This window comes from Desmodus rotundus, chromosome 12, assembly GCF_022682495.2.
Source record: "Desmodus rotundus isolate HL8 chromosome 12, HLdesRot8A.1, whole genome shotgun sequence".
Taxonomy (NCBI): Eukaryota; Metazoa; Chordata; class Mammalia; order Chiroptera; family Phyllostomidae; genus Desmodus; species Desmodus rotundus.
In genome coordinates this window covers 19,144,903-19,169,446 of record NC_071398.1, presented here as the reverse complement: position 1 = coordinate 19,169,446, position 24,544 = coordinate 19,144,903, and the positions used below count along the sequence as shown (strand labels likewise).

The 24,544-nt window shown below is 38.8% G+C and overlaps 1 protein-coding gene across 16 annotated transcripts in view; it reads right to left on the bottom strand.

Annotated features, from left to right (window-relative positions):
- Window positions 1–24,544, bottom strand: part of HYDIN (HYDIN axonemal central pair apparatus protein) — a 338,541-nt gene that overhangs the window by 240,908 nt on the left and 73,089 nt on the right. For all 16 annotated transcript variants that reach the window (XR_008425734.1, XR_008425735.1, XR_008425736.1 and 13 more), the window contains 3 exons: window positions 19,065–19,189; window positions 7,367–7,568; window positions 2,325–2,508 (listed from right to left, as the gene is read on the bottom strand). Coding sequence is in view for 13 of the 16 variants with exons in the window: in XM_053915141.1 (XP_053771116.1) it covers window positions 2,325–2,508; window positions 7,367–7,568; window positions 19,065–19,189 (511 nt within the window). In the remaining 3 variants the exon portion in view is untranslated. The remainder of the gene's footprint in view (window positions 1–2,324; window positions 2,509–7,366; window positions 7,569–19,064; window positions 19,190–24,544) is intronic.

The window sequence follows — 24,544 nt, the reverse complement described above, 5'->3', positions numbered from 1 at the left end:
ACTAGGAAAGTTTCATGCCTTCATTTCCATTTTGCAGAAAATTGCCAAGAACCACCTAATGAATACCAGTATGAGAAGAAAACCTGAATAGTGTACGGAAAAGACAAAATCATTACAGGCGCTATAAACACCGTTATCCTTATCTCCCCTCCCTGTTTCTGGTGATTTTTTTCCCACACAATATAATCAAATTTAGTCTCATTTAAAAGATACCATTTCTGTGTATCACTCTTTTAAAGAATGTTTTTCATCCTCATGGTGAAAAGATGCCTCGTCATAATGCCCAATTCAGTTCCTGTCTAAAATTCAAAAGCAATCAGAATTAAATGCCTTACTTGGATACACACATATCTCCATCAAGAAACCTTGGGTTATGGAAGTGAGCTTGAGGAGAAGAAAATCTGAGGAAACTCTAGTTTTTCTACTTCTGGCCTGGAAATGTATGTTCAAGACCCGCCCGTGGGCCTCCCAGTTCCTCCTGACCACCCTTGTTTGCTATCGCTGAGCCCCCCGCTCCCAGAAGGATCTGAGAAACAGGACAGTCCTCACCAGCTCAGATCTCTGGCCCCAGCTGGAAACACTCCTGCGCCGTCCACACCCTGGTCCTCACCACACAATCCTCACCTAAGATTGTAGCAACTGTTTGCTCCTCCCGCCTCCATCCTGCTTGGCCATGCGCTTGCTTAGACTTGTAACGCCTTCCTAATCTCTGTAACATCTTTGGGCTTGACTTATTTTAACTGGTATCTGTCTTGTCCTTCCAAGACTGTATGTTCATCTTTATTTAACCTCTCGCTGGTTTAATCCATCATATCTGGAGATTCCTTTGCTCAGTTAAATAGTGGACAGTCGTCTGATGTGAAAGAGGATTCAGCTTCAACCCCACTTTTCCAACCTCATTTTCCTATGTGAACCCTTTACTTCAAACAACCCAATCCATTCCTGGGCCCTTAAACCAGCCAGGCCATGCACATCCCCCATTTTGTTTTCCAAAAGTCCAGTTCAAAGCTCTGCTCTCCAGAAGCCTTCTCCAGCTTCTTATTCTGATCATCACCTCGGCCTCTGAACCAGTGTGCTGACTGTCTTCATTACTGAGTCCTGCAGCAGGTCTCACAAAACGACAGCGGTTTCTAAGGGGTGGGCTCCCTCTCGGAGATTACAGTGCGTAGTATTATATTAAAGACTTTCGGACCTCTTACCGTAAATGTGAAACCACACTGAACCCATCTTTTTCTGAAACTTACTTAGCCATGGCATCCCTTTTCTATGTTATATCCTTTAGTAAAAACTTGGAAGTGCAGACATAAGGAAAACAGGTCTACACAAGTCAGGGGTGTTTCCCACAAGTGACCTCGTAGCCTAACGTGCCCTTGTGGCTATCTTCCCTCCAAATGGTGTGAATGGCAACGACCCAGCAGTTCTAACCAGCTGTGGGCTTTCTCAGTTCCTAGCACTGTCGCTACACTCAGATCACTCTGCTTGCTAAGTGGGAGGTAACGCGTGCCTGGCACATGGTAAATACAGAAGACACTAGCTACTTTCATTTTGGGACCGTAGGGCAGAGTGGTCAAAAGCTTGCCTGTGGAATAAGACAAACGGTGTTCGAACTCCGCTTCTGCTCTCACTGGATAGACAGTGAGATCGAGGACTATGTCTGCTTTGTTCACCAATGTCTGGTAGGCACAGAGGGTCTGTCACAGAACATGCAGTCAGTAAGTATTTATTGAGTGAATTAAGGACAAAGTCATTTTCAATCAAGCAATTTTGCCTAGCAGGGGACATTTGGCAATATCCAGAGACAGTTTTGGTTGTCACAACTTGCATCTGGTGGGTAAAGATCTGGGTTGCTATTGACTATCCTAACATCTACAGGACAAAGAATGATCCAGCCCCAAATGCCAATAATGCAGAGATTGAGAAATCCTTCCCTACAGACAGGCTAATCAGAGATAAATTTCTAACTAGTAACTGCTTGGCCTTGAGTAAGTTATCAAATTTCTCTAAGTCTCAATTTCTTCATCTGTAGAATGAGGAACTGACTATAACTGATATAACATATATACAAATAAAATAAACCGAGTAACGCATGCAAAGCATTTAACAGTGATTGGTGCATAGAAAGCGTGACTATAAACGCAACCTATGCGCATTCATACCATTAACCTTCGCTCACTGTCTCCTCACGACGATGAGGCTCTTCAGACGGGGTCTTTAGATGCTCTCAGCACATCCTCTATCCATCCCAGAGTGAGTACTCACATCAAAATGAGCCCTGCGCTCCCACTTATGTTTACTGCGTGGTCGGAGTGTATATATGTGCTCACCAGAGGCTCCGTCATGAAAACCTTGTTCAAGAAGAGCATGCTGTCTGCCTGAACCAGATTTCTCTGATTCTCAAAGGTGCGGGAGAGAATGGAAAGACGTTCTCGGAGTGAAGGATCGATGATACACTCTTCAAGAAACTCATCGGTCTCATTCTTTTCTTCTTTGGTCAGATACTTACAGACCCTGCAGGGAAGCAGAAAATGGTGAAATTCATTTTGGGACTCCCATGAAGACCATTGTGAAGGGCCCCCCTCCAGTCCAGCATCCTGGGAATGATCTCACCCATCACCCTGGGGTGGTCCCTCCTTGCCCTGAGTCTGTAACATGCTATCTGAGTGACCGCAGACTTTAACTTCTCAAGAGCCTCAGTTTGCTCTTTAGTCACTTCCTTCAAGAAGTCCTCCTGGGCTTCCTGTCCTCCACTCACTTACTCCTGAGACTCTGTGAATATTTGGACAAATATTCTATTTTAGTTAATAGCATTTTCCAGGTTGATTTTTAAACACTTCACATCTACTCCACCTCTCACACTTCAAAGGCAATTTTGTTTCTTTTAAACTTGCTTAGCTTTAATTCTTTCTTAGCTGTTAAGTTACTTGGAGAACAGAATCAAGAACCTCACTCAGTGCCCTCACTGCAGACGTGTTCACATCACTCCCGGTATTAGTTACTTCACCTGAATTTTTGGAGACTGAATTTTATCTCCTCCTAGGGCATAAGACCACTTTCTTAACATTTTGGCGGTATAACCAACGATGAGAGACAAGTTATGTAGCTTTCTCATTGAGAGCCTAGGGTCGCCAAACTCCTGTCTCAGCCCCAACTATTAATATTTCCTAAACGACTTTATGCAAGCACATGCTTAGTGATGTCAAAGAGCTCTTTTTCATAACTTTAGTGTTCAGGTTCCTTGGGCTACATAAAGGTGAGGAAGAAATGGGTTCAGTGTGTTCTGGTTTCAAGGAAAAAAGCATTCTGTGCTTCCTTTTGATGGCTGTTTGGGAAGCGGTGTCCCGGGTAACGACAGCAGCTGTCCCTCTACACTCCTGGGCGGAGCAGCGCAGAGTAAAGAGAGCTCAGTCCATAAAAAGAAAGGAAACCATTAATTCTTGTAAGTGAAAGTCGTAAGTAAGTAAAGATACGTGTAAGATTACACGTATCTTTAGAAATAAATCCTGAAGAAACAATCACAGATTTAAGTAAAAACACAGCAACAGAGATGTTCATCAAAGTGCCGGGAATAATACAAAAAGAGTGGCTAAATTTTATGTAAGAGATGGAAGGACTGGTGAAGCACCGAATGGGAGTCATAAACATTACATTTATTCAGAGGTTTAGTGGGAGTGGGGTGTGGGGCTAAAAGGCCTCATGTGGACCAAGGATGATAATGCTCCGTGAACTGCGGAGTATGATCAACTCAACCCCTGAGCCAGAAAACAAAAGAAAACAGAACAAAAATTCCCAAGTACTCCTCTTCTCCCATGCTGTTGGGACTCTTAAATTAGTAACAGCTGTATAATGCAAAGGGGGTGGGTGGAGGCAGGTACCAGCTGTCTTCCTCTTTGCCCTCTGATGGAGAACTGGAGCCGTGACTGAGAGACTAAGAAGGCAACATTGCAACAACACCTTGAGCTGGGCTGACTCCAGCGAGGGTTCCTATATACCCCAGTCTATTACTAGGCTTTTTTTCCCTGATGATATTTGTGGTCTCCTGTCTCAGAGGTGGTTCTGTCCTACAGATGAATGACACCTCTCATCAGAGAGCTTAACAACACACCAGCCTTCTCTCTCAGTTAAACAATGGATTTGACCTATTTTCCAAGTGGTCTGGTAGCCACCAACACCCAGTACCTTCCGGCATCAAGTATAGTCCAGCCTACAAACTAGAGTCATTGGGGAAGACTTGTGCCTCAGGTATAGCAGCATTGAACCAGTAATGCTTTCTCACCTTCAGGTGCTAGAGACGCTGCTCCTTTGCAGCATCCCCAAGAGGTGGTAACTAGATGCTAAGGAGATTAAGAACTAAAAGCTATGGCCTTCACAGCTGGGAGGAATACTCCCATGTCCACATCTGGCATGGAAAGGATAGAGTCATCCACCTTCAAATGGACCATGGGGCCCTGGTCACTGAGCAACTCTGTGATGACTGTTATAAGCTGAGGACTAGAGGTCCTCTTCCTGTTTACCAAATACCACTTAAAGATTAAATTTATTACTACTTACTACCTGGGTGGCAGGCCCCAAACCCAATCAAAACTGATCTATCTAAAGAGAACTGTCTTCTCTTCTTCCTGAATGTGATGGGATAAATCCATGCTGACCACTTCATGGGAGTCCACTGAAGATACTAGTAGTTCCTGCACAGAGCAAAGCTAAAATTAGAGCCAGGTGCTATCGAGACAATGGTCATGACCTTCATGGAGAAATGGGGAACAGAAATCCTCAGAAGCTCAAGCTGAGTCTGAATATAATAAGCTATGATGAGAATGAGTATGAAAGAAAGTGAGTATGAGTATGGTGGGATGTTTTATAATCCGTCAGGACAAGTATGCATGAGACCATTTAGAATAGATCCTCTCTGTTCCAAGTTCAGGACCAAAGTCGAACTTCCTCTCTCCCTTTTTAACTACAGTGGCTGCTGAGGGAAGAAAAGGGATGGGTTGCTCACCATCAGGAGCGGGAGAGTCAAACCTAAGGAGGATTATTCCAGGGATACCTGCACTGGCCTCGTTGGGGAGCTCAAGAGAAGATTTATACTATTATTAGTCAAAGACCTGACTGCTACTTGTCAGGGATGAGCAAGACTCTGCCCACACGCAAGATACCACAGAACACTGTGCATTATCTGCCCTGATGTGTGGCTTGAGATACAACGTGAGGATCTGTGACTTAGAGGAGAAGGGGGCCCATATCCACAGCAAGAGAACTGCCACCAAGAGAGGGGCAGCTATCCAGAGACAGGAACTACGTGTTCAGTAAAGGACAAACCTCCCTGCGATTGCCTTGCTTTTTGAGAGGATGGGTATCTCATGGCTAGTTATGGCCAGGACAAGAATCCATGACTCATAATATAAGTTGTGACATGTTTGGGGATATATTAAGGAACAAGAGAGAGATGAGAGAGAAGAGACAACCTGATCAAATAAGATATTAGGCATAAATGGCCTATTTCCCCTCTAAATCAATTTCCCTTCTTGCCCCAGGCATCCGGCCCTAGGAGACAGGGAGGGAGAAGGTAAGGGGCAGCACATTCAATAAACTCTTCACTTAATCAACCAACCCAGTCTGGAGAAACATGAGTTAGGCTGCTATGTGCCACCCAAAGTGAAAAGGGAGGAATTCTTATTTAGCCACGTGAAGCCACTTTTCAAGTTCATTGTTTAAGGGACGGGCATGACCCTAGATAACAAAATGAGGCTTCTTAATCATGGTTATGAAAATGTTATCCCCATGTTATTCCCTTGCTACCAAAAGTTTCCTCGAAGAACCAACATAAAGACTAGTAAGAGAGATAGTGAAAGACAGACAATACAAGAGAAAAGCGATAAAACTCAAAGATAATACTAGAGATAAGGGTGTGAGTGTTGGGGGAGGTGGGCTGGGGGGAAAAAAGAAAAAAAAAACTCCATCCACGTGTGGTTGAAATTACATCCTCTATGCCTTAGCATCTCCAACAGCAATTGGTTTGAATTCTTCTTGAGTTTCACTGTTGAAATTAATGTCCTTAAATATTCTTTGGACATAGGCAAGGCATCCATCACGTCCTTTACATACAGTCAAAAACAGAGACACAGTTGAATTTACAGCGGCCTTCCCCTCTGAGAGTGCATATTCATTCTCCCCCAGGGATTATGCCGCAGGGCAAGCAGGATATTCAAACACTCTGTTTGCTGCTGTTCCTCTGTTTGTACCTGCACTCCCATTTCACCTTTAAACCTGCTTGGTACACATGTCGGCTGGGGAATCGGGACAAATGAAGCAGTGGATGAGCAGGGTCCTCTTGCCTTTTTCAACTACTGGTATTTCTATACCACGAGGCACACTAAAGATCTCAGGCAGGAAAGGCTTTTCCTCGCTCACTTGTTAAAGATGGCACAGTGGCAATTCCGTGATTAAAGCTCCCCGGCTGAATGATGAAGCTTCTGGCTCTGTTGTGCCCCTCATTGTCCAGGCTCCTTCTGATGCAGGTACCGGCAGCACAGTGGGGGACTGCTGCCTCGTTCCCATGGACCGAAGACTTTTTATTTTTATCACATGCTAACTTGGTTTTAAACAAAGCTTTGAAGCTTCCCAGGGCTCATCTTTAATGAAATTGGAGAGGCCAAGAAAAAAGGCTGCAATGAATTCCAGTGCAAGCAGCAAATGTGCTAATTCAGGGAGGATGGAAGGAGTTTAAAAAGCAAGAGTAGATTCAGTAAAAAAGAAATATTAAAAACTTAACAATGAAGAGATTAGTTAAAATATTTAGGTTTTCCATTTTATTAACTTTCTCTACTGCCTGAAGTATCATTTTAGAAAGCACATTGAAGATACCAACAAGAAATATTGTTATTTGGTTAGTAGGGATTCAGCAACTAAAACTGGGACTATAAGAGCTATTATCTCTAAGCCCTTCTTTTTCCTCATCTTATTTTCTGGAAATAACTTTTTACTGAAAAAAGAAATTACACATTGATCCCAACCAAAACCAGATTATTTTTATAAATCCTATGAATTATGATCAATTTGTTTAGGGCTATGTAATGAAATACAGATATGTAGATTAGTTTGGAGGAAATAGTGAAAAATGATATAGATGGTCTTTAAAATCCAGTAGTTTGTAAACCAGGCTAAGCTGAACTGAGAACGGACAACCCCACACAGCTCAACTCAAGTTCTTTCAATGAAAAAGGAGCATCGCATACTGGAACCAATTAAAAAATTGTTGACATTGTTGAGTGCCTTAAAAACTTACCACAAAAGTCACTGATTTTTAATAGTAACTGAGTATTGTGCCCCCCCCCCCCCAAATTACAGCATGTAGGTGATTTTTCCTACAAACCTGTGCTTTTCTCTGTCTTCCTCTTCCTGAGTAGCAAATATCTTCCACTGGAAATGGGCAATGATGTTACTGCGGTTGTAAATAGTTACAGTTCGCTGAGTGGCCAGAGATACGTAGGTTTTCTCAAAGATCAAAGAGTTCTTGTCCAGCCTTATATTCATGTCTATGGCAGCTCCATACAGGGATACAAACATTTTTTCACCTAGAAATTAACAGAGTAAACACACTTTGAGATATATTCTAGAATGATACTACTAGGCTATTTCTTTCCTCAGAGTGAAGGTGGGAATATTGCACAAGCTTTATACATTTCATTCTTTCCCCTCCATCAATCCAGAGTTCAAATATGATCAGGAAACTTAAATAATGTTTGGTGCAATTATAGAGAATCAAACTATCTTGCTTGGTCACTGTAAAAAAATACATAAAATATGAGTTGTTGTGGTGGGTGCTGCAAGACTTTTTTCTTCTTTGTAATAGTTTTAAATCCTACAGGCCAACCATGAGGGCAGCTGAGTTCTAGAATTATAACCGTATGCTTCATCTCTGTCTCAAGCACAAGCTAGTTTTCTGATTCTCAAAGTAACTGTATCAAATATATCTGGAAAGAGCTGCTCGACAGCAAGGATCGAAGTCCAATCAAAGGGAATCAGGAAGGGAGAGTCAGTCATTTCATTAATAGAAAACAGACTATTTAAAAGAAGCCACATCCCTAAATAACAGCAATTAAAACAAAACAAAATGAAACACAATGGTATAAAAATAGAAAGACAAAAGCTATGATTATCATTTAAATGTTTTAATTGATTGATCTTAGAAAGAGAAAGGAGGGGAAGAGAGAGAGAAATATCAGTTTGTTGTTCCACGTATTTACGTATTCACTGGTGGATTCTTGTATGTGCCCTGACTAGAGATCAAACTCACAACCTTGGCGTACAGGGACCACACTCTAAACTAAATGAGCTACCTGGCCAGGGCCTAAATTTTTTTAAAGTTAAGAACACGTTTATTCAACATAGTAATTTATTTCAGACTTCATTCAAGATGCATTAATTGTTTTAAAAATTCTAGGTATGTAAATGAGGGCCCCACTTCTAAGAAGACACCAACTGACAAACTATACTCGATCTGCCCTCTGCATGTCACGCGAAGTGATACCAAGAATGTTCTGTTGATCTGTGCTGAGAAAGTTTTAGTTGGCATCCAGAAAGCTTAATTGTGTGCACTTCATTTTTTAGCAAACGGTTTTGCTCCATTCACAATTGTATGAGCCAAGCAGCCAGTGAGTAAATTGAAAACACACATTGTGAATGTTCTTCAGGCCCCGTTAATTTGAACACAGCAAACTTTCCCCAAACTTTAGAGAAAAAGGAAGCATCTAGGCATGTGGCTCAAAAATTTTAAATTTTTATCTAATAATGTATATGTTACGTAAAATTTTCAAGTTGTATATAATTATGTATCATGAAAATAACATGTCTTTATCCCCTTCACTCAGTCATAGGCCTACTTTTTAGAGGTAACAGCTGTTAATACTTTCATGTATTTCCTTCCCAAATAAAGGTATGCACTTTTGTCAACTTTTAAACTTTCTTTTGAGTTAAATTGAACTCATTGTTGCTGTAACTTGCATATTGTTAGTTATGTATGAAGTTGAACATCTTTTCATGTATTAATTGGAGATATATATATATATATATATATATATATATATACTTTTCTTTTCTGTGAGATGCCTCCTATAGCCTTGGCCATTTTCCTTTTGGGGAGTTCATCTTTTGCTTATTGATTTGTGGAGCCTTTTTGATAAGAACAAATTAGCGCTTTGTCACATATGCTGCAATTTTTTTCTCTGTTAGACTTTTTAATTTCCTTATGGAAAATGTTCTTAATCTTTATAAAATCTAACTGTAATTATTTTCTTTATGGATTTCGAAAATAAGTTTAGATTTTTTTAAATTACATTTCACCTCAACTTCCACCTTCCCTTCAAAAGTGGTTCTTTTCTTAGTGAAACTAAAGTGACCATAAATCGGTCTGGCTCCACATACTATTTAAAGTGAGACACGGGTGATTTTCTTTTTACAGCAATGGTCAGCTAGGTTAAATTAACCGACTTTCCTGATGAAATAACTTAAAAATCTGAACAAAATAAGAACAAACATCTTCTTAAAGGCACTTCAGAGCTGTCATGATGGTAAGAATCTACCAGGCCAAACTTAAAGGAAAAACAGGACCCAAAGAGATAAATAAATGAGCACAGAAGGAAGTTTTGACCTGAGAACATGCTACTCTTGACAATTTTGAGCGATCATTTCCGTGAGGGCAGGAGAGAGAGAAATCAAAGCCCTAAGCCTATGGAAGGGAGAACTTAAGGTGCATAAAACCTCCCCACACGATAAGCTAGCTGATCCTCAATCCTCAAAGGACTATAAACACTCAAAATGAGGGTGAACTAGAAGTAGACTAGCCCTAGTTCAGAGTTAAATATTATACTGGAATTGTCTGGTTTCAGAGAGCTTCAAGCCTTGGATTTGGTTGTCATGGACTGGCTTCATGATCAGAAACCAGGAAGACACAACTCATGCACTTTTTGGAAATGGCACTTGCACCCAAAGTTTCAAAATTTTCAACATAAAAAAAAATAGACAAACATAACCAGGCATGGGTGAGAAGAAAGAAAGGAAAGGAAAGAAAGAAAAGAAAAGGAAAGAAAGAAAGAAAGAAAAAAGAAAAGAAAAGGAAGGAAGGAAGGAATGAAGGAATGAAGGAAAGAAGTTAAAACCTGAAGATACAAAAAAAACAGAAACAGTTCCACAAATTCAGATAGTAGAATCATCACATATAGACTATAAACCAACTATGCTTAGCAATTTAAAGAAACAAAGAATGAGTTTAATTATGTAAGCAACAGGAAATTAAAAAATCTAGAGAACTTGAAAAAAAGACACACTCTTGGCTCTTATAGAAATAACCTAAAATTTAAAAACTCTAATAATATACTTAATAAAGAGAATTTTATTAATTTTATGAAAAAATTAGTGAAGTAAAAGATGGTTCAGAAAATGCAAAAGGCAATTTGAGGAAATAAAAATATATGGAAAGTGCACAATGAATGGGTAAAAGCCTAGGCAGATGAAGTGAGATGATGTAAAAGCACTTAGTTGGAAACTCAGGAGAGGAAAGAGATAATGAAGCAAAGAAAGTATTTCAAGAAATATGGGTAAGGATTGATTTTCTAGGCTTGATTAAAGGCATTAGTTCACAATTCAAAAAGCCCAATGAATGACAAGTAGGATACATTAAAAGAAATTCATACATAGATATATTGCAGTGAAACTTTAAAAAAAAATCAAAGGCAAAGAATAAACCCTAAAAGTAGGCAGAGGTAAAAAGATATCTTCAGAGGATCCATGGTTAGAATTACAGCTAACTTTTCAATTAAAACAATGGAGACTAAAAAACAATGAAAGAACTTCAATATAATATGGAAAACAATGCCAACAAAAAATTCTATAATTTTTCAGCTTTTTTTCCTCAAAAATGTCTTTGTTTTGTCTTCACTTTTTAAGGATATTTTCAGTGGGTAAAAGATTTTAAATTAGTTTTGTTTTTTTTTTTAATTTCAGCTCTTGAATAATGCCATTTTATTGTCTTCTGGCCTCCATAATTTCAACTGATAAGTTTGCCATTAGTATTATTAGTGTGCCTTTTAGGCACTGGGTCCTTTTTCTGACTAGTTTTCTAATATTCTCTTTGCTTTGGTTTTCAGCAGTATTTGTACCACCAAGAGTTCTCTGAGCTTTGTGAACCTTGGATTAATGTCATTCGTAATTTTCAGAAAATTCACAGACACTATCTCTTAAAATATTTTTATCCCATTCTTCCCTCTATCTGTAAGACTCCAGTTACATATCTAGTGATCTGACTGTGTCTCACATCTACATGGCCTTTGCTTTCTGTTCTTTTTTTCCCTCATTTTTCTTTCTTCTCTCTGTGATTCAGTCTGGGCATTTTTCTAGTGACCTGTACTCAGGTTCACTAATCCTGTCTTCTGCTGTACCCATTCTATTGGTAAACTAACCTAATTAATTCTTAATTTCCAACAATATATTTTCGGAATATCGTTGTTAGTATAACCTGACAAAGATAAACAAGTAGGCCAATATATAGACTGATTACACTTACGCATATCAATGTAAAATCTTAAACAAAAAATTAGTAATTGTAATTCATCATTAAAAGAATGATACTTTGCAACCAAATAGAGTTTGCTTTAGGAATGCGAAGATGGCTCACTATTAAAATATCTGTTAATATGGAATAGGTCCAAGGGGAAACTTATTTATTCTCCACTCATGCTGAAAAGATTCTAACAAAATTCAAAACACATTTTTTAATTTAAAAATTCAATAAAATAAGAACTGAATTAAAACATAGTATAAAGAGCATGAAGAGACAGAATAAGGGGTGGAATGGAATAAAAAATCAAAACAGACCCAAATACATATTGAAATTTATTATATTATAAAGACAGCATCTCAAACTATTGGTGTAATGATAACCTTTGTGAAAAAGAAAAAGGCTATTGGGACAACTTAGCAGCCATGTGGAAAACAGTCTCAGAATAAAAGCCAAATGAATCAAATATTTAAATGTTCAATATGAAACCTTAAAAGTAGAACAATATGTATGAACACTTTTGATAACTTTAGAGGGATATTTTTCTAACTTTGACTCAAAATCCAGATCCATCTAAAAAAGATTAGAAGAGTGATTACATAAAAATGAAAAAAATCTGCATGGCACAAATATTCATATGCAAGAACAAAAGGAAACCTGGGTAAATATTTGCAGCTGTGCCTGATACAAAGGGATTAAATCCCCAAATATATGAATAGCTCTTAGAAATCATTAAGACGATCCAATAGAAGAATGGGATAGAATTGAGAAAAAGGAAATACAAAGGTCCCCTACACGTATTATCAGATGCTCAACTTCACTCATAGTAAAAGAAATACAACTAATGATATATTTATATATTTCCTCCCATCAAATTGGCCAAACAAAACAAGAATCTGAGAACACAATTTGTTGTCAAGACAAAGGGCTCTCTCACACACTGCTGCGGGACTACAAAATGGTACCGTTCTTCATGGCGTCAATTTGGTAACACAGATCAAAAGGTCTATTAACACTATAAAACCACTAATCTTCTGGCCCACTTCTAGGAAGTTATCCTGTAATGAGTCAACAAGATCAAAGGTATTCATTACAGCATTGTTCTTAATACAATAGAGTGGAAACAGCCCAAGTGCACCCATCAGTAGAAGGCCAGTTAAATAACTTGTGCTACACCTCAAGGTGGAACACTGTGCAGGCATGGAATAGCGCACTGTGATATGGACAGATCTCCAGCATATGTCACTACGTAGAAAAAGCAAGGTTTAGAGCAATTTATATAGCATGTTATTTTGTATAAGTGGGGAATGTAAGTATGCGTTCACGTTTGCATCCATTTGCAAAAACATAACACAGAAAGGTTATGCAAGGAACCAATAAAATAAGAGCACGTTGGGGTGAATAAGGTAGGGGGAAATAACACTTTCAACATATACTTTTAAATATTGCTCTAATTTTTCAATATATGAATACATTGCTTCTGCAATACTTCAATGTACAAAGGGATTATAGGGCCTCAGGAAAACTGTAAAGCTTCTAGATTGCATTAGTAATGAGAGTAATATAAAAATACCATTTCATAACTATCAGATTAACAAAAATCAAACAGTTTGATAATGTTGTTTTAGCAGTATATTGGCAAGGATGTGGAAAAACAAGAATTCTCATAGACAGCTGATAGAAATACACATTGGCACGACCACTTGATTAATCAATTTAGAATCCAGTAAAGCTCAAGATTAATTTGCTCTATAACTTAACCAATTGTACTTCTAGACATTTATCTTTGGGGACAATCTCACACAGTTACACAGGAAGACATATACAACTCCCTGCAGCACTGTTTGTAATAGCAAAGAAACTAGGAACATCCTGATATTCAATAGGTAAATAAATAAATTACAGTTCACATGCTGCACTATATTGAACTAGCTAAAATGAATCCGAGCTATATGTATCTATATGGTTAAATCTTTAAAACAAGGTTGAACAAAAAGTCAAGTTAGGAAATGGTACATACAGTATGATACCATTTACACGAAGTTTAAAATGACTCCAGACAATAGTATATATTGTTTATGGATAAGTAAATATGTTGGAACAGCATAAAAATGCACTCAGTACAGCTCCTCTGGTGATTAAGAATGGAAATTAGATCAGGAAAGAGTAACAAGGTGACTTCAAATCTATAATCATTTCACTTTAAAATAAAACATCTGAAAGAAATGTGTATGGCAAAATGTTGAGATGTGCTAAGTATAGCAGGTGTTGTTTATATCAGTATCTGTGCTTTTGTGGTTATTTGAAATACAGGGGTGGGCAGAATTAGGTTTACAGCTGTTTGTATGGAAAAATATATAATACAAGAAAAAATAATAACACATACCTGTGTTTTGCATACCCAACTATACAAGAATACAAGAATAAATAATAATAACCTGTGTTTTACATACCCAACTATAAGCCTACTTTTGCCCACCCTGTATTTCATTGTTTAAAAAACAAATCAAAGAAAAGATCCAAGGGTTTACAAGGTTCACATAAATCTAGGGTGTTAGAGAGACTTACGTCATCAATTTGAGTTGCTTGCTGCAAAACTGTTCCTTCCCAGAAATACAGCAAGAGCCACTACATTTTTTTTCAAGAACCATCTAATATTCATTTTTTACCACTATTTCCAAAAATCACCAGATCCACAAAGGAAACAATAACTTTTGTCTTTTCCATGCAGCTGTTGAAGTACTTGCTTTTTATACCCTCCTTCATGAAGACAATCTTAAAAAGGGTCCCCAGCCCCCAGCTGCTTAGAAGAATGATAGGATGGAGGTGTTAGCCTGCGAGAATGGATAAGGTTGTTGTGCCTCAGCATTTCTGTGTCCTTGGAGTGCCTGCCCCTGCAATGGTTTCTTTCGGGCTTCTGGGGTGGAATGCTGCAATCGTTGTGGATGAGATTAGACACCGTCATTTATTATGTGCTAGTAAAGATATTTTTTGGAAGGTCTCATTACCTCTTGCCAGTTTTACTACTATCAATCTAGCAAAAGCAAATATGAACAAAACTAATTTTACCAAAAAATGTGAAGCCAGCTATATACACAATACATTTCATGCTGTGGTTTCAGTACTTGCGGACAGCAGAGGACAGTAAAAAAATAAAATATGTATATACACATATGAGTATGGCTCTAGATTCTCTACAGAACTAACAAGTTGATGGATAGAGTATTTATCATCTCTTGGTCTCAGTAGGGTCAGATTCACCAGTTAAGTGAATTGCTGAATCAAACTTCTTTGGAAGTGCTCTTCCTTTGAAGGGTTCAGGAAACAAATTATGGGACTTGACTGAGCTCACCCAGCACGTCAGTGGCAATGCCAACATCGGTTTGTCTAATCTGCATGGAAGGCAGCGTAGGATTACAGAAAAGGCGCTGGTCTCAGATGCTGCCAGGGGCCTGGGTTCAAGTTCCAGCTTTAATTAGACATACGGTCATTAAATGTCTTCGGGCCTCAGTTTCTGATCTCTACAGTAAAGAGAGTTAAAGAGATGTCTTCTAATGTCCCTTTAAATACTAACATCTAACGACTTGAGAGTGCTTCCTGTGCAATTTATGAAACTCTCGCTCCACTTCCCTAAACAATCCCTAACCATCTGTATGTCCTAACTTCCGCTACTCCCTACCTTAAGCTACGGAATAAGAACCAAAGGGGGTGGGGGAGGAAACTAGATCAAGGAATATTCGCATCACTTCTAAGCCATGTTAAAACATTTGCTTCTTCTACAATAACTATGTTTTGTTAGAGTTTCTAACTACAACAGCACACATTTCTAATATAATAATCACATAATTGAAACAAAGTTCATGCAGGTAAGTCCACAGAGGTATATTCAGCCATTACCAGTGAGCAGTTTCAACTGCAAGATATGATAATAACCCTCTCAGTTACTTGCTACATTATATTTTGGTATTCCTTTATTGGCTTTTAGAGGGAAAAAAGAATTTATTTATGGTTCATTAGAGTAAAGTATGTAAATGACCATAAAGCTTCCCTGTGAATACTAATATTATTTCTTATATATTTAATAATAATACATCATCATACCTTTGGGGGAAAAGCCTACTTGCCAACACCTGAATTGAAATATTTCTGCTTCAGTAAGAGACATCATACTTTCTAAAATGCTGAATTAGCATTTAAATGAATTTAAAATGCATCGGCTCTATATCCTGATGATCGCCAGTGGTTTAGGTCATCTCTGAGCTGACAGCAGCCTGACCAGGCACAGATGGGAAACACCGCCGCGCTCCCACTTCTAGTGCTCATTCAAGCAACCAAAGCTTCCGTAAGAATATTTCTTTTTAAAGCCTGTTCAGAATACTGGTATCTCTTGGAACTCTTAGGTCCATTGTTTCTCAATACCCAGTAGAAAAAGTCAAAACTTAAGCAATTAGCCATCTCTTTATCTCTTAATAGTCAAATAATATTTTTACTTCTCAGTTTTATTGAAATGACAGAACTAGTTTATTCATTATCTGTTTTGTTTTGTTGTTACCAATGTAGTCTTGAGTAATTGTATTAACCTTTTCTGGAGGACTTCTTTCTCACAGGTATAAAGTCACTTCAGTTCTTTCTCTACCCTGAGAAAGAACTGAAAGGTAAGTAAAAAGGTAAGTAAGGTAAAGGTAAATAAAGGTAAATAAAAAGGTAAGTAAATCACCTCCAGGGTAAAATCAATTGCCTAAACAAACTTGATTCCACTACTGAAGGGAAACACAGCTAGAAAGGAGGGAGAGTTCTAGCTCAGGAACGTGTTGATACAGTATTAGATATCGGTGAAATTTATACCCAATCTCCTTTTAATTGCCTGAACACTGGTTCCAACCCTGGTTGTTGAAAAAGCAAAGTCTCCGGGTTGCATGTGATCAGGATGACATCCAGCGGAGGACACGGCGTAAACACAACTGCTTTAGAAACCTGATTGAGCGCTTCCCGCAGAGGAGCATCAACGCCCCTCCTGGCGGAACACTGACTGAGGGAGTATGAAGAAAAGCCCATGGTAAACTGCCCTTCTCAAATCAGTGCGTGCTTCGAACAGCTGCAGAAAGTTCAATCAGATGCTTATTTAGGGAGATGAGAAGCCGATGATCATGGCTGCGTGGAAAAGCTGCGTAATGGTGTTAGGCAGTCATTATGTTTTCCTCTCGTGAAGGGTTGGCTCTGGGTTCTGGTCATTAATAACCCGTAATAAAGATGAAAGCATGTTCTTATCAGCAGTTTATTTTATGTAAGGAAAATTGCTACAAGATAGTTTACCTCTGTCTGCAATCTTTAGAAAACGACTTTATCCATTAACCAAAGTTGACACCAGAACCTCAGGGTATGGAAATCAACTTCTCCATGGATGATTAACTTTTAATACACAAGTATTCACCTACTTTAGCACAGGAGTGTAAATGTAAGTGTGGTATCAATCCAAATACTTACATAAGAATCCAGATCCGGAGCCACTGGGAGAATGCAGCTGCATTTCAAAGTCAGAGGATTAAGGGAGCAAAAATGCAAATGGCATTTTAAAGAGATGAGGGAGATGATCCCCTAGGTGGACAAAGCACTGGCAGGAGCTGAGTCTGCGTTCTAGATGGTCTTCTGACTAGTTACATGACCTTGAGCAAGCCAAGTCACTTCTCAGGGCTTCAGTTTTTTCATTTGTAAAACTGAAGGACTGGATGACATTATTACTGAAGTCACGTCTCAAGTTTTAATTCTGTTGCTCTACGCACACCTCTAAAACCTGTTGGTCTCAAAACTCGAATAAGTTTTTTGAAATTATACACCCAACATATGTAGACTTGTTTCCTTATAAATTATATGCATATACTAGAGTACTCATATGTCAAGAGTGTTAAAAATACAACCCAAAATATTAAAAAGGATACAATAAAGATAAATAATATTTAAAGATAATTTACTTAATATATTTACCAACAGTTAATTACATTGATGAAAACAAAAAGATTGACTGCGCTTCATTCTTTTATAAACACCTGGTTCAGAACCTGGTGATACAGTGATCCAAAGGTAATTCTAAGGCCACGTTTTTTCCAATACTTAATTTGGGGGCTGACATAAACAAAACATAAATAAACACAAAACATATTGAAAACAAAATGATACCTCACAAAGACATAAAGATCCAGAGGGAAGAAATGTAGGAAACTGAATTTATTAACACTCATATTTTTTTCACTTTTATCTAATATCAACACTAATAACACAAAGGCTTTTGTTGAAATTCAGCTAATAACTTCCCCACAGTGGTAAGAATTACTTCACAGTCAAACAGAAGATTCCAGCCAAATCAGTAATTGCATTCAACATGAAAGGACTGAATTGTACAATTAAAAGACAAAGATTCTCAGACTAAATAAAAAAACAACCTGGTGATGCTTCCAAATGTTATACTTTAAATAAGAGGACACAGAAAAGTTGAAAGAAAAAGCACGAACACAATATACTATCTACACACTAAGCAAAAGGAAGCTGCTGTATTATACAAATATCAGATCAAGTAGATTTTAATGTCAGAAACCTTACGAACAATTAGAGACATTTCATAATGATAAGACAGTTAACTCAACAGGAAGTTATAATAATTTTAAATGTGTATACACCAAGCATCACAGCCTCAAAATATATAAAATGAAAATTGATAGCACCAAAAAAGAGAAATACCAAATCTACCATCACAGTTGTGGATTTTAATAACATTTTCCAGTAACTAATAAAACAAGGGGGAAAAAATTAGTAGAGAGAGAGATTGAACAACATGATTAACAAACTTGACCTACTATTCATGGAACTTGTATCCTTTTCAAGTGTCTGGGGCTCCTTTACCAAAATGGAACATATTCTGAACCATAATATAAGTCTCAACTAATTTCAAGAACAGAAGTCATATAGGATTCGTTTTCTATCACTGGTGGGAGTCAACTAGAAAACAATTTTTTAAAAAAGAAAACCAGAAAATTCCCAAATGTTTGAACACACTGCTAAGCAGCCCACTGGGTCAAAGAAGAGGTAAAAATGGAAATTCTAAAATATTTTCAGTTAAGTGTTAATGAAACACTTATCAAAACATGGGCTAGCGAGTACACACAAGACCGTTCTGAAATGGGGTTTACATTTTCGAAATGTTAGGTAAATGCAGCAGTAAATCAAATGGAAAACACATGGGGTATTAAGTTACCTTCCAGCCATTTACATATAAATAACCTCAGTCTACTAATGTGACATCTGGGAATAGGTTCCTTCCTGAGCCCTTTATTTCTCAGGCTTTTAAAGCGCTGGAGAAACCAGTCAGGTGGGATTTATATCGGCCTCAACATTCTTTTGTTCTTTACCTTGTGGCTCTTAGTTTACTCTAAAGCAGCCAAAATAACCATTTCCTACTTTGCTTCATCATGTTTTCCATCCGACTTTTCTTCACATAGAACTTTTAATAAAGAATAGTGCATACCTGTGTCGTAATACACAATAAGCCGTTTGCTGTGATTGCCCACGGTCTGTGGCTCGAAATTCACTTCCAGCTGCACGGACTCTCCCACACTAAGAGTTCCAACAGACGGCTCTACAGAGAAGGGCCTGCAATGCGCATGAGACACAGCGTCAGGACATATTCCTGGCCAGTGTGAGGGAGGGGGAGCAGACACGTGAGTGCTACATCTGTAGATGGCCCAGTCCTGACACCATAATTCGACTCCTGAGTAAAGTAGACTTTCCCCCTAATGTGAAAGAACTTAAGCTTTAATGTTAAAATAACAGTAATAAATGAGCAAGTTTAAAAGAAACTGAAATGATGCAATAATACTCTTGTTTGTGTCCTTGCCATTCCGCCATTTTTTAACATCCATTGAGATTCACTGAGTGATTTCAGTAAGGCACAGATTTATAACATCTATGCAAATAATGTGATCAGGAAAAGAACAGTACCGTCAAAGGACTAAAAATCAAGTTTTGTGAAAGTTCAGAGAAGAAAGGGCTTCATAATGGAAAAAATATATCAGAGTCCCAAAGGAAAGTGATAACACAATCACATAAGGATAATTTGAGGGCAGTTTAACAAAGCATCTATTTAAAGGAGGGGAAGGGATATAGGGGAACTACAAGAGATGATTCAATCACCCAAGGTTTTTAGCAGCAGAGCTGTTACCACCTCTAGGCCCAAAGAGCCAAGGACAAAGAGTGGTTTTAAAACCCACAAGAGTCCTGAGAGAAATCTACCTTAGGAAGAGCAAGGAGCTTTAGTCAAGACAGCCAGACAGCCCAGGTGGCTTCACAGGGAAGACTCTAGGGGGAAATGTGTCCTGAACTTGCTGCCTACCTGCTGGGCCCGCCGCTGCCTGAACCCAACCAGAAGCCAAAGGACAGGAGCCTGTTGCCCTCTGCCATATAGGTCAGCCTCCTGGGGGAGGGCGAGCTGGAGATGGGCGGAAAGCACTTGCAAAAGCAAACTCGGGACAAGTTCTGTGTCTTTAACATGGAATTTGGGCATGTAGACACGACGGGAAGGCAGAGTGGATTTGGAAATAGTTTTGTTTAATCGCCCTGGAAGGGAGGAATAAGAGAGAAGCTGGAACCGATCATGAAGTACCTTAAATAATTTACAGAGTTCTTCCTTCAAAATAGGAAACCCAGTCCACTAAATTATTTTCATGCTCCATTTCACCTTTTAAAATTGCTTGTTTTTCGAAGTAATGCATTGTACAATGTGTCTGGCAAGCTAAGCTATTTCTGATTATTTACTTGTATCAGAAATATCCCTGCCCTGGCTGGTGTGGCTCAGTGGATTGAGTGCCAGCCTGTGAACCGAAAAGCCGCTGGTTCGATTCCCAGTTAGGGCGCAGGCCTGAGTTGCGGACCAGGGCCCCAGGTGGGGGTGTACGAGTGGCAACCGGTCAATGTTTCTCTCCCTCTTTCTCCCTCTCTTCTTTCTCTAAAAGTAAATAAATAAAGTCTTAAAAAAAGAAAGAAAGAAAGAAACATTCCTTAAATCTTCCCATAGACAATGAACTTAATTTCAGAAAGTCTAAGCTGCTTCTATGTGGGCGGCACTCCTGGCGTTATTAATGCGGGACCTCGCCTGCCTCCTCCCACAGGCAGTCGTTTATTTTCTCTGGTGTCTCCATCTGAATCGCCCCATCCTTTCTGTATTTTTCCATTTCGATATTTGTCCTTTTCCCACACCTACAGCACCAGTCCTCCCATGGACCCCAGACATTGCTGTAGAGAGGCACCCTGGCTGGAGTCAATGGAGTAACTTCAAAACCCCATTCTGCCATGACCTTGGACAAGTCATGGAAACTTCAGTGTCCTCACCTGTAAAATGAGGGTAATGACAGCACCTACTTCACAGAACCCTACAGAGTAGCAGAAGTTGATATGAGTAAAGTGCTGACAGTAATGCCTGGCACACAGGAAGTGCTAAGCAAGGGTTTACTATTGTTGTTGCTGCTATTTTTATCTCCCTCACTGGCAGCCCCTACATGGAAGATGAGCCTGGGGGTAATCTTGGGCATTTAGATGAGTCCAAATTTTTATAATTATCCTCTCAATCCTTTACACTGCTCTAGAGATTTTGTCAAAAAGTCTCATGGGCCATAACACATCAATCTCTTGTTCAAACACCTTCCGTGGTCCTCATAATCTATGCCCTGAAGTTCAAAGTCCTAGGCATTTGAGCCCACACACTCTGCTCCCAAGCAGTTTTGCATTCTCATTAAACACCTGTCACATTACAAGCTAGGCTGGGGTGGGGTGGGATGGGAGGACTTGAGTCTCTTCACCCATAACCTCCCCTAGCACTGCCAGCTCCTCTCCCTTCCAACCAGACTCTGCCCCCCCCCCCCCAGACATTCCATACTCCTTCCAAAGTCACCTATCACAGACCAGATTCAAAATCACCTCTGAAATAGAATCTTCCCTAATTCTCCCTCTTGATGAAAATGTTGCCTTCCTCTCAGAGGCTACAACTGTCTTTTTTACTTCTTACTTCAGTTCACCTTGTATTTTAGGTAGTTTTCACGCATCTCTCAATAGTTAGAGACTCTGGAGATGAAAGGAAAGGGAAAGCAAACAAAATTTCACGAGTGCATACTCTGTGCTGGGTACTACACGGGGCCCTTTACACATGTCCATCCCTCTAATTCCCCCAAACCCTTGAGAAAGTAGATACTGTTGTTTGCATTTTAGACATGAGAAAAAAAGATGCTCCAAAAGGGCAGGCAACTGTCCCAAAGTTACCCAACTAGGTAGTGGTGGAGGTTGGATGGAAGCAAGACTTCAAGTTCAAGTTCTTTCTGTGTGCCCCCTGAAGGTGAAAGCAACCTGGTTAGATTCGTCTTTGTGTCTCTCACCACACCTTGCACAGTTCTTTACTCACAGCAGTCTCTCAGAAGGGGCTGTCAGATTGAATTACAATCAGCTTTCAGAGGGAAAGAAAAACATCTGCCATCATAAATTCCTGTTTATAACACCTTGGTGGAACAGAAGAGGAACAGACTTTCCGTATCTCAAGAATTTCTGCTTCATGTGAAATGAGGTTGAGTCTCCCAGTCTCAGAAAAGTTTCTTCCTTCCTTGTGGCCTCAATAAGAATCTAAAATGTCGAGAACTCGACCCAGTTTCCTGGTTTGGGAACAACATAATCTATTGTAATATTTTCTTCTATCTTTGCCTCCCTAGTTCCTAATATTTTTCTTCCCGTACTGAAATGAAATTGGTTTCATTTTCTTTTCAAATATGTCTTGGTAGCAAAACAAAAACAGTTTTGAAATGATTTGGGTAGTATTACATTGCAGAACCTAAGCTAATTTTCTATGAAGAGAAAAAAAAAAAAAAGGTGACCCTTCTCTAGAACTCCAGAAATCCAAATTCCATACAGAGGTAACAGATACTCTCCTGTTGTGGTAATGGTTGGCTTTATATTACACTAAGTTTCTTCACTATGTAGAAAATCACCTGGGATAGCCATTGCTACTTAGAGGTGCCTAAGCTCTCTCAATAAATCAGACGTTAATTGGGTAGAGTGTAAGTTCTGGTGCTCAGACATTGTCTATAATTCAATTTCCTACTCATTTTACTAAAAGCGGACAGGCTGAACAGGCTAGAAAATACCAACTACCAGAAAATGCTCTTACAATGAAGTAAAAATATTGTTTGTCAAGAGTATAAGGCTGGCTCTTTTTACCAAAGTATTTGGTTTTGATATCACATCCTCATTAATACCAAACACTTGATTAGGGAGAAAATTTGAGTTTGTGAAAAATCATGAGCCATGAGAAAGATTTTAAGGGATTTTGAAAGATTTTTATTTAATCCACTACAAACTGCTCTAAAGAACTAAAACTATTCCATCCAAATGACTCAATATTTTAGCAGAAGACTAAGTACTGACTCTATTAAATCAAATATTAAATATAATATTAACATTTTTCTTCCGATAAAGCTTTTTATTAACTGGTTCCTAACCTGAGGTTTTAGATTTTTAAATTGCTTCTTAAATCTTTCTACTTCACTTTCTGAAGTTAATTCTACTTTAATAGTCAAAGTGATTCTGGCACCTACTAGAGTGTTAGGTCAAATCTGTAATAAAGTTGAAGAGCAATTGTTTATGTTCTCTATATATTTTATAGCACTTTGCGGCTCCTTATACTAGTGTAAAAGACATTCTGCCTATTTTATAGTACTTGGAGCACGCTTTTTATTTTAAATTATTGTAGAGGTTTATAGTTGAAGCTTTCTTTGCCTTTGTGATATATTGTTGGTTAGGCATCCTATACACATTTATTGAGCACTTACTTATTTTAGATACCTTGCTAGATGCCAGGGACATACAAATGAAGAGTTAGATACAACCCTTGCATTTGAGAAGTTCGTATTCTAATGGCAGCAACAGACACATAAAGTTTTATCTTACAATTTATATGAACTTAACCATTTATAAATTTAAACATTAGTTAAATCATTATTTCAATGAAAAGAATAGGATTTTTTAAATCCTCGCCTGTGGACATTTTTTTCTCTTGCTTTTAAAGAGAAAGGAAGGGAGAGAAAGAAACGTCACAGGGAAGAGAGAAGCTTCAATCATACTCGTCCAGACTGGGGATCGAACCCACAACCTCGGCATGTGCCCTGACTGGGAATCAAACCCACAACTTGCAGCTACGGGATGACTCTCCAACCAAGAGAGCCACACTGGCCAGGGCAAGAATATGATGTTTTTAAAACTATTTCCTGTGAGATATTATTTCTAACTGAATATTGACTCAAAAAGTAGCAACACCAAGAGTATATGCTGGGTTTTTGACTGACTCCAAAGTCTCAAACTATATCCATTGCTCTACCATGTCTATTGACAATCATATTAACTGAAATAGTGGTCCCCAACCCAGTCTGGGCATGACAGTCCCCTGTGTATTTTTTAGAATGGATACTTGTCAGGAGATCTACCAGAGATTTAGATTCAACAAACCCAATGTGACCACAAATACAGTTGCATCCTTTTTCATTGCAGCCGTCAGGTTCTCCATTGTAAACAACAGCAACCAACTCTGGCTAACAAACAGAAAAGGGATTTATTGGAAAAATTTGAAGTAGCTCACTGAATGCGTGTTTTACAGCATGTCTGGAAAACATGCATTTTGTGGAAATAACACAAAACTACTATATCATGGGAAGTCTGAGCAGGAAAACAAAAATATCTCGAAACAGGGGATTTAATTGAGAGACTTAGTGACACAGAAGATGGGAATGATGAGAAGCCCAATTTAAGACAGGGAGATAGCTCCAGGATTCGTAACAACAGTAAGCCATTTCCACCCCTGTGCTGGAGACAAAAGAGGAAGAGGAAGTGAGGGCCTGGCAGAAGGTGGAACCGTGGCAGGCTTGTCCAACAGGAGCTAGAACCACGAGAAAATGCATTTGCTTGCTGGGGACTCTG